Here is a 14,688-nt window from a genome sequence, read left to right on the forward strand (position 1 = left end):
TTTCTCTCTTCATTGCCTACCTCCCTCCTTCCCTCCTCCCTCTTTTCATTGCCTCCCTCCCTCCTTCCCTCCTCCCTCCTTTTCTTCCTCTCTCCATTGCCTCCCTCCCTTCTTCCCTCCTCCCTCTCTTTATTGCCTTCCTCTCTTCCTTCCCTTCCCCCCCTCTCTTCCTTACCTTTCCCCCCCTCTCTTCCTTACCTTTCCCCCCTCTCTTCCTTACCTTTCCCCCCCTCTCTTCCTTACCTTTCCCCCCCTCTCTTCCTTACCTTTCCCCCCCTCTCTTCCTTACCTTTCCCCCCCTCTCTTCCTTCTCTTTCCCCCCTCTCTTCCCCTCCCACCGCTCTTCCTTCTCTCCCCCCCCCTCTCTTCCTTCTCTTCCCCCCCCCCCTCTCTTCCTTCTCTTCCTCCCCCCCTCTCTTCCCTCTCTTCCTTCTCTTCCTCCCTCCCCTCTCTTCCTTCTCTTCCTCCCTCCCCTCTCTTCCTCCCCCTCTCTTCCTTCTCTTCCTCCCTCCCCTCTCTTCCTTCTCTTCCTCCCTCCCCTCTCTTCCTCCCCCCTCTCTTCCTTCTCTTCCTCCCCCCTCTCTTCCTTCTCTTCCTCCCCCCTCTCTTCCTTCTCTTCCTCCCCCCTCTCTTCCTTCTCTTCCTCCCCCCTCTCTTCCTTCTCTTCCTCCCCCTCTCTTCCTTCTCTTCCTCCCCCCTCTCTTCCTCCCCCCTCTCTTCCTTCTCTTCCTCCCCCCTCTCCCCCCTCTCTTCCTTCTCTTCCTCCCCCCTCTCTTCCTTCTCTTCCTCCCCCCTCTCTTCCTTCTCTTCCTCCCCCCTCTCTTCCTTCTCTTCCTCCCCCCTCTCTTCCTTCTCTTCCTCCCCCCTCTCTTCCCCCCTCCTCTCTTCCTTCTCTTCCTCCCCCTCTCTTCCCCCTCCTCTCTTCCTTCTCTTCCCCCCCCCTCTCTTCCCCCTCCTCTCTTCCTTCTCTTCCCCCCCTCTCTTCCTTCTCTTCCCCCCCTCTCTTCCTTCTCTTCCCCCCCTCTCTTCCTTCTCTTCCCCCCCTCTCTTCCTTCTCTTCCCCCCCTCTCTTCCTTCTCTTCCCCCCTCCTCTCTTCCTTCTCTTCCACCCCTCTCTTCTCTTCCTTCTCTTCCACCCCTCTCTTCTCTTCCTTCTCTTCCACCCCTCTCTTCTCTTCCTTCTCTTCCACCCCTCTCTTCTCTTCCTTCTCTTCCACCCCTCTCTTCCTTCTCTTCCTCCTCCCTCCTCTCTTCCTTCTCTTCCTCCCCCCTCCTCTCTTCCTTCTCTTCCTCCTCTCTTCCTTCTCTTCCTCCCCCCTCCTCTCTTCCTTCTCTTCCACCCCCCTCCTCTCTTCCTTCTCTTCCACCCCCCTCCTCTCTTCCACCCCCCTCCTCTCTTCCACCCCCCTTCTCTCTTCCACCTCTTCCACCCCCTCCTCTCTTTCTTCTCTTCCACCCCCCTCCACCCCTCCTCTCTTCCTTCTCTTCCACCCCCCCTCCTCTCTTCCTTCTCTTCCACCCCCCCTCCTCTCTTCCTTCTCTTCCACCCCCCCTCCTCTCTTCCTTCTCTTCCACCCCCCCTCCTCTTTTTCTTCTCTTCCACCCCCCTCCTCTCTTCCTTCTCTTCCCCCCTCCTCTCTTCCTTCTCTTCCCCCCTCCTCTCTTCCTTCTCTTCCCTCCTCCTCTCTTCCTTCTCTTCCTCATCCCTCCTCTCTTCCTTCTCTTCCTCATCCCTCCTCTCTTCCTCCCCCTCCTCTCTTCCTTCTCTTCCTCCCCCTCCTCTCTTCCTTCTCTTCCTCCTCCCTCCTCTCTTCCTTCTCTTCCTCCTCCCTCCTCTCTTCCTTCTCTTCCTCCCCCCTCCTCTCTTCCTTCTCTTCCTCCTCTCTTCCACCCCCCTCCTCTCTTCCACCCCCCTCCTCTCTTCCACCCCCCTCCTCTCTTCCACCCCCCTCCTCTCTTCCACCCCCCTCCTCTCTTCCACCCCCCTCCTCTCTTCCACCCCCTCCTCTCTTTCTTCTCTTCCACCCCCCTCCACCCCTCCTCTCTTCCTTCTCTTCCACCCCACCTCCTCTCTTCCTTCTCTTCCACCCCCCTCCTCTTTTTCTTCTCTTCCACCCCCCCCTCCTCTTTTTCTTCTCTTCCACCCCCCCTCCTCTCTTTCTTCTCTTCCAACCCCCCTCCTCTCTTTCTTCTCTTCCACCCCCTCTCTTCCTTCTCTTTCCCCTCCCACCTCTCTTCCTTCTCTTTCCCCTCCCACCTCTCTTCCTTCTCTTTCCCCTCCCACCTCTCTTCCTTCTCTTTCCCCTCCCACCTCTCTTCCTTCTCTTTCCCCTCCCACCTCTCTTCCTTCTCTTTCCCCTCCCACCTCTCTTCCTTCTCTTTCCCCTCCCACCTCTCTTCCTTCTCTTTCCCCTCCCACCTCTCTTCCTTCTCTTTCCCCTCCCACCTCTCTTCCTTCTCTTCCTCCCCCCCTCTCTTCCTTCTCTTCCTTCCCCCTCCTCTCTTCCTTCTCTTCCTTCCCCCTCCTCTCTTCCTTCTCTTCCACGCCCCCTCCTCTCTTCCTTCTCTTCCACGCCCCCTCCTCTCTTCCTTCTCTTCCACGCCCCCTCCTCTCTTCCTTCTCTTCCACGCCCCCTCCTCTCTTCCTTCTCTTCCACGCCCCCTCCTCTTTCTTCTCTTCCTCCCCCTCTCTTCCTTCTCTTTCCCCTCCCACCTCTCTTCCTTCTCTTCCTCCCCCCCTCTCTTCCTTCTCTTCCTTCCCCCTCCTCTCTTCCTTCTCTTCCTGCCCCCTCCTCTCTTCCTTCTCTTCCACGCCCCCTCCTCTCTTCCTTCTCTTCCACGCCCCCTCCTCTCTTCCTTCTCTTCCACGCCCCCTCCTCTCTTCCTTCTCTTCCACGCCCCCTCCTCTCTTCCTTCTCTTCCACCCCCCTCCTCTTTCTTCTCTTTCCCCTCCCACCTCTCTTCCTTCTCTTTCCCCTCCCACCTCTCTTCCTTCTCTTTCCCCTCCCACCTCTCTTCCTTCTCTTCCTCCCTCCCACCTCTCTTCCTTCTCTTCCTCCCTCCCACCTCTCTTCCTTCTCTTCCTCCCTCCCACCTCTCTTCCTTCTCTTCCTCCCTCCCACCTCTCTTCCTTCTCTTCCTCCCTCCCACCTCTCTTCCTTCTCTTCCTCCCTCCCTCCTCTCTTCCACCCCCTCCTCTCTTTCTTCTCTTCCACCCCTCCTCTCTTCCTTCTCTTCCACCCCACCTCCTCTCTTCCTTCTCTTCCACCCCCCTCCTCTTTTTCTTCTCTTCCACCCCCCCTCCTCTCTTCCTTCTCTTCCACCCCCCCCTCCTCTTTTTCTTCTCTTCCACCCCCCCTCCTCTCTTTCTTCTCTTCCAACCCCCCTCCTCTCTTTCTTCTCTTCCACCCCCTCTCTTCCTTCTCTTTCCCCTCCCACCTCTCTTCCTTCTCTTTCCCCTCCCACCTCTCTTCCTTCTCTTTCCCCTCCCACCTCTCTTCCTTCTCTTTCCCCTCCCACCTCTCTTCCTTCTCTTTCCCCTCCCACCTCTCTTCCTTCTCTTTCCCCTCCCACCTCTCTTCCTTCTCTTTCCCCTCCCACCTCTCTTCCTTCTCTTTCCCCTCCCACCTCTCTTCCTTCTCTTCCTTCCCCCTCCTCTCTTCCTTCTCTTCCACGCCCCCTCCTCTCTTCCTTCTCTTCCACGCCCCCTCCTCTCTTCCTTCTCTTCCACGCCCCCTCCTCTCTTCCTTCTCTTCCACGCCCCCTCCTCTCTTCCTTCTCTTCCACGCCCCCTCCTCTCTTTTTTCTCTTCCACCCCCCTCCTCTTTCTTCTCTTCCACCCCCCTCCTCTTTCTTCTCTTCCTCCCCCTCTCTTCCTTCTCTTTCCCCTCCCACCTCTCTTCCTTCTCTTTCCCCTCCCACCTCTCTTCCTTCTCTTTCCCCTCCCACCTCTCTTCCTTCTCTTTCCCCTCCCACCTCTCTTCCTACTCTTTCCCCTCCCACCTCTCTTCCTTCTCTTCCTCCCTCCCACCTCTCTTCCTTCTCTTCCTCCCTCCCACCTCTCTTCCTTCTCTTCCTCCCTCCCACCTCTCTTCCTTCTCTTCCTCCCTCCCACCTCTCTTCCTTCTCTTCCTCCCTCCCACCTCTCTTCCTTCTCTTCCTCCCTCCCACCTCTCTTCCTTCTCTTCCTCCCTCCCACCTCTCTTCCTTCTCTTCCTCCCTCCCACCTCTCTTCCTTCTCTTCCTCCCTCCCACCTCTCTTCCTTCTCTTCCTCCCTCCCACCTTTCTTCCTTCTCTTCCTCCCTCCCACCTTTCTTCCTTCTCTTCCTCCCTCCCACCTCTCTTCCTTCTCTTCCTCCCTCCCACCTCTCTTCCTTCTCTTCCTTGTCTTTCACCCCCCCCCTCCCCTCCTCTCTTCCTTCTCCTCTTCTTTTTTTCTATTCCACTGTTTGTTTTGTTTTCGTCCTCTTTCTTTCCCTGTCAAATAAGTATATGGGTTATGATATACAAATCTTTAGTAATTTCCGGATGCAGCTTTTGCATCCTTGTAGAGAGGCTTTGTGTGTAATATAGGCAACCTGATTTTACATTCTATTATTTATTGTAAAATAAAATTGAGTTGCATTTTGTTAAATCTGGAGTTGCCTTGTGTCTCTATTGTCTGACAATTACAGTAGAATGGCCTCTTGGCATCAAATAATAAATTATCCCCTCCGGGACTTTGAAAGTGCTGTACCTTTACTTTGCAAGAGGAATCCTACACAACAATGCTTTCAAAGTGCTGCTGCAATTTGAAATGGTCAGTGCCTGCTGACTTGCACTGTATTAGTGCTTGCAGACGTCACCTGCAGCCAGTAAGATTTATGTTCTAACACATGAGCCTTTGGCCTTATAGATTTTGGAATTTTCCAGTGAGCTACATACAGTCACACAGGATATTTAGCAATGCTATGATATGTCCTGCTGTAATTTCCTGCAGTGCTAATAATTGTATGTTATCTGCCTGCCTGAGATTTCCATAACCTTATTCTCAGAAACCCGTAAAAAAAACTGTTTTTAAAAACCTGCAATTCTGCAGCAATCAAGATCCTGCTGGGTCACCCCGGCTTCTGATTTTTCAGCCCACTTCAGAATCTGTCTTGATATGTAATGTGTTCAATTGTACTTACTGTGCTTGCTATTCCAAGCTTGCCAATACTGTAGACTATATCTGCTGGGAGGTTATTTTGCAAATTACTTTTGTGGTTCTACAAAAGTTGTTCTTCCTATTTCATATTTAGTTTTCTGTTCTTTATGCCTACAGCTTTTCTACGTAAATAAGCCATATTCAACATTTTTGTCAGACTATCCATTGGTATATCTGGTGGGTGAGAGGTGGCTTCGGGGCCACGTGAGACCATGAATGATTCCATCTCTGCCTTACAAATGTTTTCCTTCTTTAGCTGGCCACATTTTCGTAATAGAAACTTTATTGGATTTAATCCAATTGGCCACATTTACACCATGTGTGGAACTCCTAAGAACCATATTGAATATTGGAATTCAGTGGGGCAGTGACCCTATGTGAGGTCATTTAGTCAACCTGGAAGTGGTAGATCTCTCTTTACATTGTCATGTGGTCATCCAGCCTGATGCCTGAGCACCATTGTCTACAAATTGTCCTGCACTTGTCTATTTGCAGGACTAAAATGCTCAGGCATCCTTGTTAATCAGCGACCATGCTAAATGACCAGTTTTCTCTATATATGTCCAGAGTTAGTGCTTATTTTTGATTGAACATCATAGCTCCAGCTCGAAGTATACACTCAACCGATATAGTAGAGCATTTCATGTTTAAAATGGGATGTCTCCAACACACTCAGGTTAACGTAGCTTGGGCTGTGTGTAATGGTCATACTAGTGCTTTTATCCATAATGTGGGGTATAGTTTATAGGTAATGGCATTACCTATAACATTATCACAACACTGTACCCAAGGTCCAAATTCTTATGGAGAACCCTTGCATGTTACCAGGACATTTGGAAAGTGTCATTTTTATTAAACAATAACGGCTACACAAAACATTTCTTATTCTTATACCAAATATGTATGTTTTTCATTTTATGGAAGTATTTGTACCACAGCATTTTGGGCATGTAATGTGTCCTAGGCCTCTGTATAAATATATGTTTTATTTTATACTGAAAGTGTCTTTGTCCTGTGCATGGTTTTCTTTTAGGTACGAATCCCCTCAAGTGGCTTTGCATTGTGGGATAATGCTTCGGGAATGTGTCCGGCATGAACCGCTTGCCAAAACCATCCTTTACTCTGAGCAGTTTGGGGACTTCTTTAAATATGTGGAAATGTCAACATTCGACATAGCTTCTGATGCCTTTGCTACATTTAAGGTAAATTATTTAACGCTCTGTTCAATGTTTATGTAGTTTAAAATAGCACTCCTACCAAGTTTATTTTTCTTGCTGTTTCATTACAAGGCGAGATTTCTCAGAACTTATTCTTGAAGTTCAAATTCAAATACAATAACCTGTATAAAAAGTGACCAACCAAGACGAGAGATGGTTATTGATGAGGTGTAAATGCATTTTGCAGGTTTGGAATTAATAAAACTTTGCATTTATGTGATGGTGTTTGTTAGAAAGCATCTCCTATCTATAAGTGTGTGTGTGTGTGTGTGTGTGTGTATATAACCAAGGCCGCATCCAGAAATAGCGCTGCCTTAGGCATTGTGAGTGAATATGTCCTAAATAAGTAATTGTGGGTCTGATATTCTCTTGTCTGGCACCCCTGGAGGCTGTCATCCGCCCATAGGTATGTATTAATAAGGTGTGGGAATGTTCCTGAATTAAAAAAATTCTTAGATTCTAAAGTATGTACATATATTCGGTTCTCATCAGACTTGGGAGTAACCGTATTGATTACAATTAGAACTGAAATTAGTGTAATGTACCGAACATGCAAATGTATATAGTCTGATTTGCATATATATATTACATGGGCTAAAGTATGTGGACACTCAAACATCAGTATGTTCTTGCTAAACATCTCATTTCAAAGCCATGGGCATTAATATTGAATAGGTCCCCTCTTTGCTGCTACGACAGCCTCCATGGTTCTGGGAAGGCTTTCCACTAGGATTTGGAACATGGCTGCTGGGATTAGGATTCATTAAGCCACAAGCTCATTAGTGAGGTTTGACAGTGATTTCGGGTATTAAGATCTGGCTCACAATCGGCATTCCAATTCTTCCCAAAGTTGTTTGATGTGGTTGATGGCAGGACTCAGTGCAGGCCAGTCAAGTTGTTTCGTCCCAAACTCTGTACGGGAACATTATTATGCTGAAACAGGAAAGAGCCTTTCCCAAACTGTTGCTACAGCTGCATAGCTTCTGGATGCACACAGTGCTCTAGAATGTCATTGTATGCTGTAACATAAAGATTTCCCTTCATTGGAACTAAAAGGCCCAGGCTAACATATGAAAAATGGTCCCAGACCATTATTCCTCATCTACCAAACTTTACAGTTGGCAGTATAAATATGGGTAGGAAGCATTCTGGCATCTGCCAATTTAAGATTTGTTAATCAGATTGCCAGATTGTGAAGTATAAGTCATTACTCCAGAAAACGCGTTTCCACTACTCCATAGGCCAATGGCGGTGTGCTATACACCACCGCGGTTGATGGTTGGCATTGCACATGATCTAAGGCCTGTATGCGGCTGCTTGGCCATGGAAACTAAATCCATGAAGCTTGTGATGAGCAGTAGTTAATGTTGCAACAGATGACAGATCATTTGTATGCACTTTAGCACTTGGCAGTCCCATTCTGTGAGCTCTTATGGCCTAGCACTTCGCAGCTGAGCTGCTGTGGCTCACAAATATTATTGGGCAGGAATTTGACAAACTTACCTTTTTGGAAAGGTGAAATCTTATAACATTACCATTCTGACCCATTCTTGATTTTAGCAGTGGGTGTGGCTGAAATGGCTAATCATACTAATTAGAAAGCATGTCCACATACCCTTGGCCATGTAGTGTATATCTAGCTAACTGCTGAGATGAGACTTCGTCACAAGAGGAAAAACAACAAATATTTAAATCTGGACACCATACTGCATGTGAGAAACGATTGCTAGCACTGAATATATTGCTGTTTTTTTTAATGTATGTGATTTCACTCAACAAAATACAATATCTTCTCAGAATATCTTCTCAGAATTTAATATGCTGGTTGTAGAAGGTTTTCTTTCATTTATGTGCAGCTTAGTCTAGGATATTTAAAGCCTTTTTCTGTTTTTGTATTTTTTTTTTTATTTAATTTAGAAGAGCTCCAGAAAAGCTTTGGGTGAAATTAATCGCATACTTTGCGAGAACAGGCTTGAAATATAAAAAAAACAATTGAGCAAATTGTGCATACCTGAAGGATTTCAGTGCTTTGTAAATTTATTGTACAATGCTTAGAATACCATGAACCCAAAGTAACTTAGACCTAAGTTACTTTTGTTATTTTGCCATTTTTTTTACCTTTTTTTTTTTTTTTACTTCACAGACCAGATATGACCTATTATGAAATATTATTGTAATGTTTTTATATCCGTTGTATATGCTTGATGGGTGGCTTCACCTGATAAAAGAGCTATATATATATATAGCGCCACTAATTCCGCAGCGCTGTAAAGACAACTCGCTCACATCAGTCCCTGCCCCATTGGAGCTTACATTCTAAATTCCCTAAAACACACACACACTCACTTTACTAGCTGCCATTTATCCTACTAGTGTGTTTTTTTGGAGTGAGAACGTGCTTTTATGTGGAAGTTTGCAAAAACTGCTACATGAACGTGCACCGGAAAGCGCGTTTATTGGGCAAGTGCGCAGATGGCGGGCTGCAGATTTTACATTTCCATGACCCTTCAGCACAAGGCCTACAAAAAATAAAAGGGCATCTACCATCAAACTGTAAATTAAAGTGCACCTGTTGTCCTTAAGCAATAGAGATATGCACTATTACTTATCACAATGCAGCAATGTATGTCTTAGGGATTTATCTGACTCCTAATGCATTGATATGCTGTATTATTGTATGTTCTCAGCATCACTTATGAATAGAAGAATAAATTAAATAGGTTTTAATAAAAGTAATCTACATAACACCACAACAGTGTAAATAAACAAAGAGTAAGTAACCTTGAAATAATCATTAATTTACTACCTTCAGATCCTTCCTTTTGATAGCTGAATACAATAAAATTGACTTTTTATTGTTGTAGATTTGTAAGACGCCACAGTGCTCAGCAGCGCCGTGCAGTAGGGAAAACATGAACATACAAGGTAGACAAAATAAATGCAGAAATGAGAACAAAGGGTATGGAGGACCCTGCTCATTAGAGAGCTTACATTCTAAGTGGTAGAGGGCACAGCTGAAACAAGAGTAGAGAGTGTGGCTCGGAGTGGAGATTGGGATAGTTGTGAGGGTGCATTAGTGTGAGGTAGTATCATTGGGGATAAGCTCTAAAAAAGAGATGGGTTTTCAGAGAGTGTCGAAAGATTTGAAGGTTGTGGGAAAGCATTATTGAATGTACCCAAGTGATGTTAGAAATAATTATTCAATTCATAAAAAGAGATTGAAGAAATGCTGTGAATCCTTTCCGGATATCAAATTAAAAAATCCAGAATGGATTTTATCAGAAATATTTTTACCAATAATGTATGAATATTTAGAGAATGTGTCTACAACCATGAGTGAAGAAACTACCATTATATATTATAAATATAACTTAAATTATCAAAGAAATAGAGAAGATAAGGTGGAACAAGAGATATCTGATAATGTACTATGGATGTATGTTCTCTGTATGGTATCTTTAAGCTTCCAGATGCTATTAAGACAACCAATTTTTTTTTTACAGTGGGATGAATTTCAAGAAATATTTATTTTGGAAGATATAGAATTCATTTTGAAAATAACTTTTATTGGTATACAACTCTTGGGTACCGTTATGGGCACAAACTTTGTGCTCAGATATCCCAACTTTATTTTGGCAATTGGTAGTCTTTTCACATATTTCCAAATTGTAAGCTGGCTTCAAACGATGTGCTCTGATGATGATATATAAATGTGTTTTATTAATTTGAGATGGGAAGATAGATTTGTGTATAAATAGACTTGAATGACAGTCTATTAAATCTTATTTGTACGCTCCATATTTGTGTAATTACAATACTTTATATTTTATTAAGTTTCCATTTATAAAAATAGTTGAATAATGTTTCAATAAGTCCGTATCAGAGAATTAAAATAAATTGCTAAGATAAACATTTGTGGAAATTCTTGGATATAGCATTAAACAAGTAAAACCATTTAAAGCCTCTTTCTTGGATACTCATTAAATATCTACAACCAAAATATCAGCTATTTTCTTTATGGAATACAATATAGATCATTGAGGTGAATATCCTTAAAGAGAGGAATATCTTTGGAATCTAATATGTATAAACTTAAATTAATAATTAAAAAGTGGGTAACTTGAGTTCTAAAATAGGACCCACCATTTACAAGTAAAGGGACATAGTTTAATCTTGTCTTTTTTATGGCTTATACAGATGTCAGAGGTGTTTGTTATTTGTTGTATTTGGACACCTTTTACCATTCATTTTCTTCTTGTTCTAAGAAATCATTAATGAATATGAAATTTAAAAAGCTTATTGCATGTAAAATGTAATCTATATAATAGAATGTATTTGTTAAGCTGGGTACACACTACACTGTTTTCGCTCAATAATCGGCTAAAACAGCCGACATACGACCGCTCGTTCAGAACTCGGGTCAGTGTGTGCAGTGAAACGATGGTCGAAAGTCTGCCCAAATGGACGATTATCGCCTCATTTGGTTGGTTGTACCGTTTAATATTTTCGTTCCGATCTCGTTTCCGTTGTGTAGTGTGTATAAACTTCCGACCGATCCACAACAGTGAGTATGAAATTACAGTCATTGCTCACGACAACATGGCTGTAAAAAGTCGCTAAAGGGACGTCCGCTCTTCCCTTTATCGTCCTAAACAAGGCTAGTGTGTATGCAGTCCATGGACCGAGCTATCGGATCATCGATCGCATGTAAAATTGCTCGGCATTAAAAGTTGGTCGAAATTTCTGTAGTGTGTACCCAGCTTAAGAAACAGCATGTGGGGCATACCACTACAGAATTAAAAATAAAGATAAGGGATCATCTAAGAAATATAAGAATAGGCTGTACCTATTGTGGCCTGGGAAAAGCATTTCATCGACTATCACAACTCCAGTGTAACAAAACTAATTTTTGTTAGTCTGGAAATGATAAAGACTAATTGGAGAGGTGGAGATAAAGTGATAGGGCCTGATTCATTAAGGATCTTAACTTAAGAAACTTCTTATTTAAGTCTCCTGGACAAAACCATGTTACAATGCAAGGGGTGCAAATTAGTATTCTGTATTGCACATAAGTTAAATACTGACTGTTTTTTCATGTAGCACACAAATACTTGATAGCTTATTTGTACACTGAAATTTAAAGTTGATATTTGTGTGCTACATGAAAAAACAGTCAGTATTTAACTTATGTGCAAAACAGAATACTAATTTGCACCCCTTGTATTGTAACATGGTTTTGTCCAGGAGACTGAAATAAGAAGTTTCCTAAGTTAAGATCCTTAAGGAATCAGGCCCATAGTGTGGTTCTTTACTTTGAATACATTATTACCCAAGGGCATTACTGTGGAATTTGATTTGTTTTGTTTTTTGCAAGAATGATTATTTTCATGGGCCTCAGAAGACTTCTCCTATTTGGCTTTTTATGAGACCTATATAATATATATTTCTATATACATCATATTTAATTTAAGTTCATAAAATTATGCCCACAGGGACAACATCATTATACTAAAAAAATAATAATAATTCCCCCCCCCCCCTAAATGATGCTTATGTTAGTGATGGTATTTGTAAAGACTGTGGACGATTTGTTACTAAAACGGATTATCTAGACTTTTAACTACGTATATTTTATTTGAAGCAGTTGAACTATTTGCTGCTATATACCGAAAATATTGTTTATGGAATATTGATGATGATAATCTGTTATTCATTGAGCTTTATATTTTTTTTCTTTTAACTGACTTTTTATATGATTCATGGCATTAGTGGTTTTGTATTACTGAATTGGTTTTGATCAATTGAATAAGTGTTTATTATAATATCAATTGGGTACATTCCATTTTTTCTATTCAGCTATGAACAAGAAGGGCCTATTTTGTCTTGTTCCTTATCAACAATTTATGATTCATCTATGGTAATCTACTAGAGATTATGCTGAGTGTATATATTTTTATATTCTATATTTATCATTTAATGTTATCGAGTTTTCTTGTGCATTTTTTGTACTACTCGTAGTACTGATGCAATGTCTCCCAGCACCTGACGAGAACTGCAGTCCAAACCAGCTCCTGGCTTCAGATAACAGTATTATTTAGTATATAGGAGAAGTTATAATAAGGGGGTTGTGCAAGTACACCCGTTGTCTGCACATAGTGGGGGCAACCATTGTGCCAGTGCACTGTAACATTTGTGTAGGAACCAATGACAAAAAGAGGCTACATCCATATAAATATTGTCTCAGCCTACAGATTGACTTCCTCGTGTGTACACAAGGGGCCATTTTAAATGATTATAATGCCAAAAGCAGCAAGTTGTGATCTCGTGCTGCCGTCAGCACTTTGTGCAGTAAAATGTCAGTGGAAAACAATGAAAGATTGCTATTAATTTTGGTATTTCATATAATATTGGATATAAATTTATTATGGCCCTCTTTCTGCACCCCACCTCCTGATTGCACATTGAGGCCTCCTTGCTGATTAACTCACTTTTATATTAACTTGCATATTTTCTGAAATCACAGGATTGCTTCTACCTCATGTCATTAAAGTTGCATTATGTTATTAACTTAATTACGCCAAGGAATGTGTGGAACAGTTGCTTACTGTTCTGCCAGGTACGTAGTAGATTTAGGTGCTGACAGACCTATTCATAACTGGTCACTGCCAGTTACTGTGGAACCACTGGAACAAATGTATTATTGGTTATCTGGGGTAGGTACGTTTGCATGACTCTATACTTGCATAGAGAATGGGATATAAAATAATATAACATTAATCATATGGTACAAGTATTATTATATAGTCACCTTTATACTGTAATTGTATATTATGCCAACAAGAGTGAAAAGCCCAATACCTAAATAAAGGATACTGAAATAAGTCAAAGAAGATGACTTCCCCAGTATTTTAAGGTGTGTTACTAAGGTCTGACTACTGTATTGTATTCAGTCCTTATCTCCTGCTTGTCTATTTGTACCTTGTTTATTAGCATCTGATTATCACAATGTCATAGATCACTAGATGTTCAGTAGATTGTGCTGATCGTGTAGTAGGCAGCTGTCCTCTGGTGTGATCATGTTAGTGAGGATCGCTGCACGTGTCATGATGTGAGGAGGACGTGTAGTACAATCGTGCTAATTTTGTGTCCGTCACTTGTAAATTGCACGGAGAACAAGAAAGCCTAAATCAGAATAACTCTCTGCTGTAGTCATTTTAACGCACACTAAAGACCACTGTGCTGGAAATGTTTCATTGTGGTTATTGTGTGGTATACAGGTCACCATGCACTTCAAGAACTGGACACAAGGTCAGCACAGCCTAACTGCATCATAAGAATAGAGTGAACAAGCTCTAAGAGATCATGGGAGTCAGATAGAAATATCCTGAAATAAAGAACTGTAATCTTCTGTTTTCCTTTCTAGTAAACCATGCATTGTTTCTTTGGCTACAATTAGACTGTTTGTTGAAGCAATCATTGACAAATACTCAGCTCAGTCTCTTGTGTTACATTTTTGTTTTTCAGGACTTGCTAACAAGGCACAAGTTGACAGTAGCTGAATTTCTAGAACAGAACTATGATACAGTAAGTATGTTAATTCATCAGGGTTACTGATACCAAATCTAAAGCAAAATAGTTTTTTATTTGATTAAAGTCTGCACTGTTGGTGTATAAAATAACACTTTACACATGGCCTTTACAAACATGTATGTACAGTGTCCTTAGCTGTACTCCATACCATTGACCGTAGTAATAAATAAAATTCAGTGAAAGTGTTTATTGAATATGGTGACATTCTGCTGCGGTGTCACATTTACTTTAGTAACAAGAACTGTTAAATAGAGACCTAACCCCTGAAATTGGCAGAGGTACGTAGACATTTAGAACACTTGTATTTTGGGACACAAGATTCCATTCAGAAGTATGTATTTTGTGGTGTGCAGTTTAATGATGAGTGTTCTGTTATGAATCCACATTTAGTACTTACTATTAGTGGATTCTGAATTCTAGACTTGCAAGGACGGCATTAATAGTACTTGTTCGAAGTTCCACAGTCTATAACTTATCAAATGCAATTGGTGGTTAATGCGTCTGTTACTTGCACACAGTAGAGACAACCATTTAGTGGGCAATAAATATTTATGAGAACACAACCTGTCGGTTTACAGGGAACTAGTGATGTAAATGAGGAATGATACGTTGTTTATGTTAAAGAATAATGTAACCACTGCTGTACATTATTTATTCACACTATTGTATGGTCCCGAAACTCCTCAGTGACCTGT

General features: G+C 42.6%; 1 protein-coding gene across 4 annotated transcripts in view; it reads left to right on the forward strand.

Moving 5' to 3' along the window:
- CAB39L (calcium binding protein 39 like) overlaps window positions 1–14,688 on the forward strand; it is a 73,562-nt gene that overhangs the window by 47,026 nt on the left and 11,848 nt on the right. For all 4 annotated transcript variants that reach the window (XM_075199098.1, XM_075199099.1, XM_075199101.1 and 1 more), the window contains 2 exons: window positions 6,220–6,388; window positions 13,928–13,987. In XM_075199098.1, coding sequence (XP_075055199.1) covers window positions 6,220–6,388; window positions 13,928–13,987 — 229 coding nt within the window. The remainder of the gene's footprint in view (window positions 1–6,219; window positions 6,389–13,927; window positions 13,988–14,688) is intronic.

This window comes from Mixophyes fleayi, chromosome 2 (assembly GCF_038048845.1).
Source record: "Mixophyes fleayi isolate aMixFle1 chromosome 2, aMixFle1.hap1, whole genome shotgun sequence".
NCBI lineage: Eukaryota > Metazoa > Chordata > Amphibia > Anura > Limnodynastidae > Mixophyes > Mixophyes fleayi.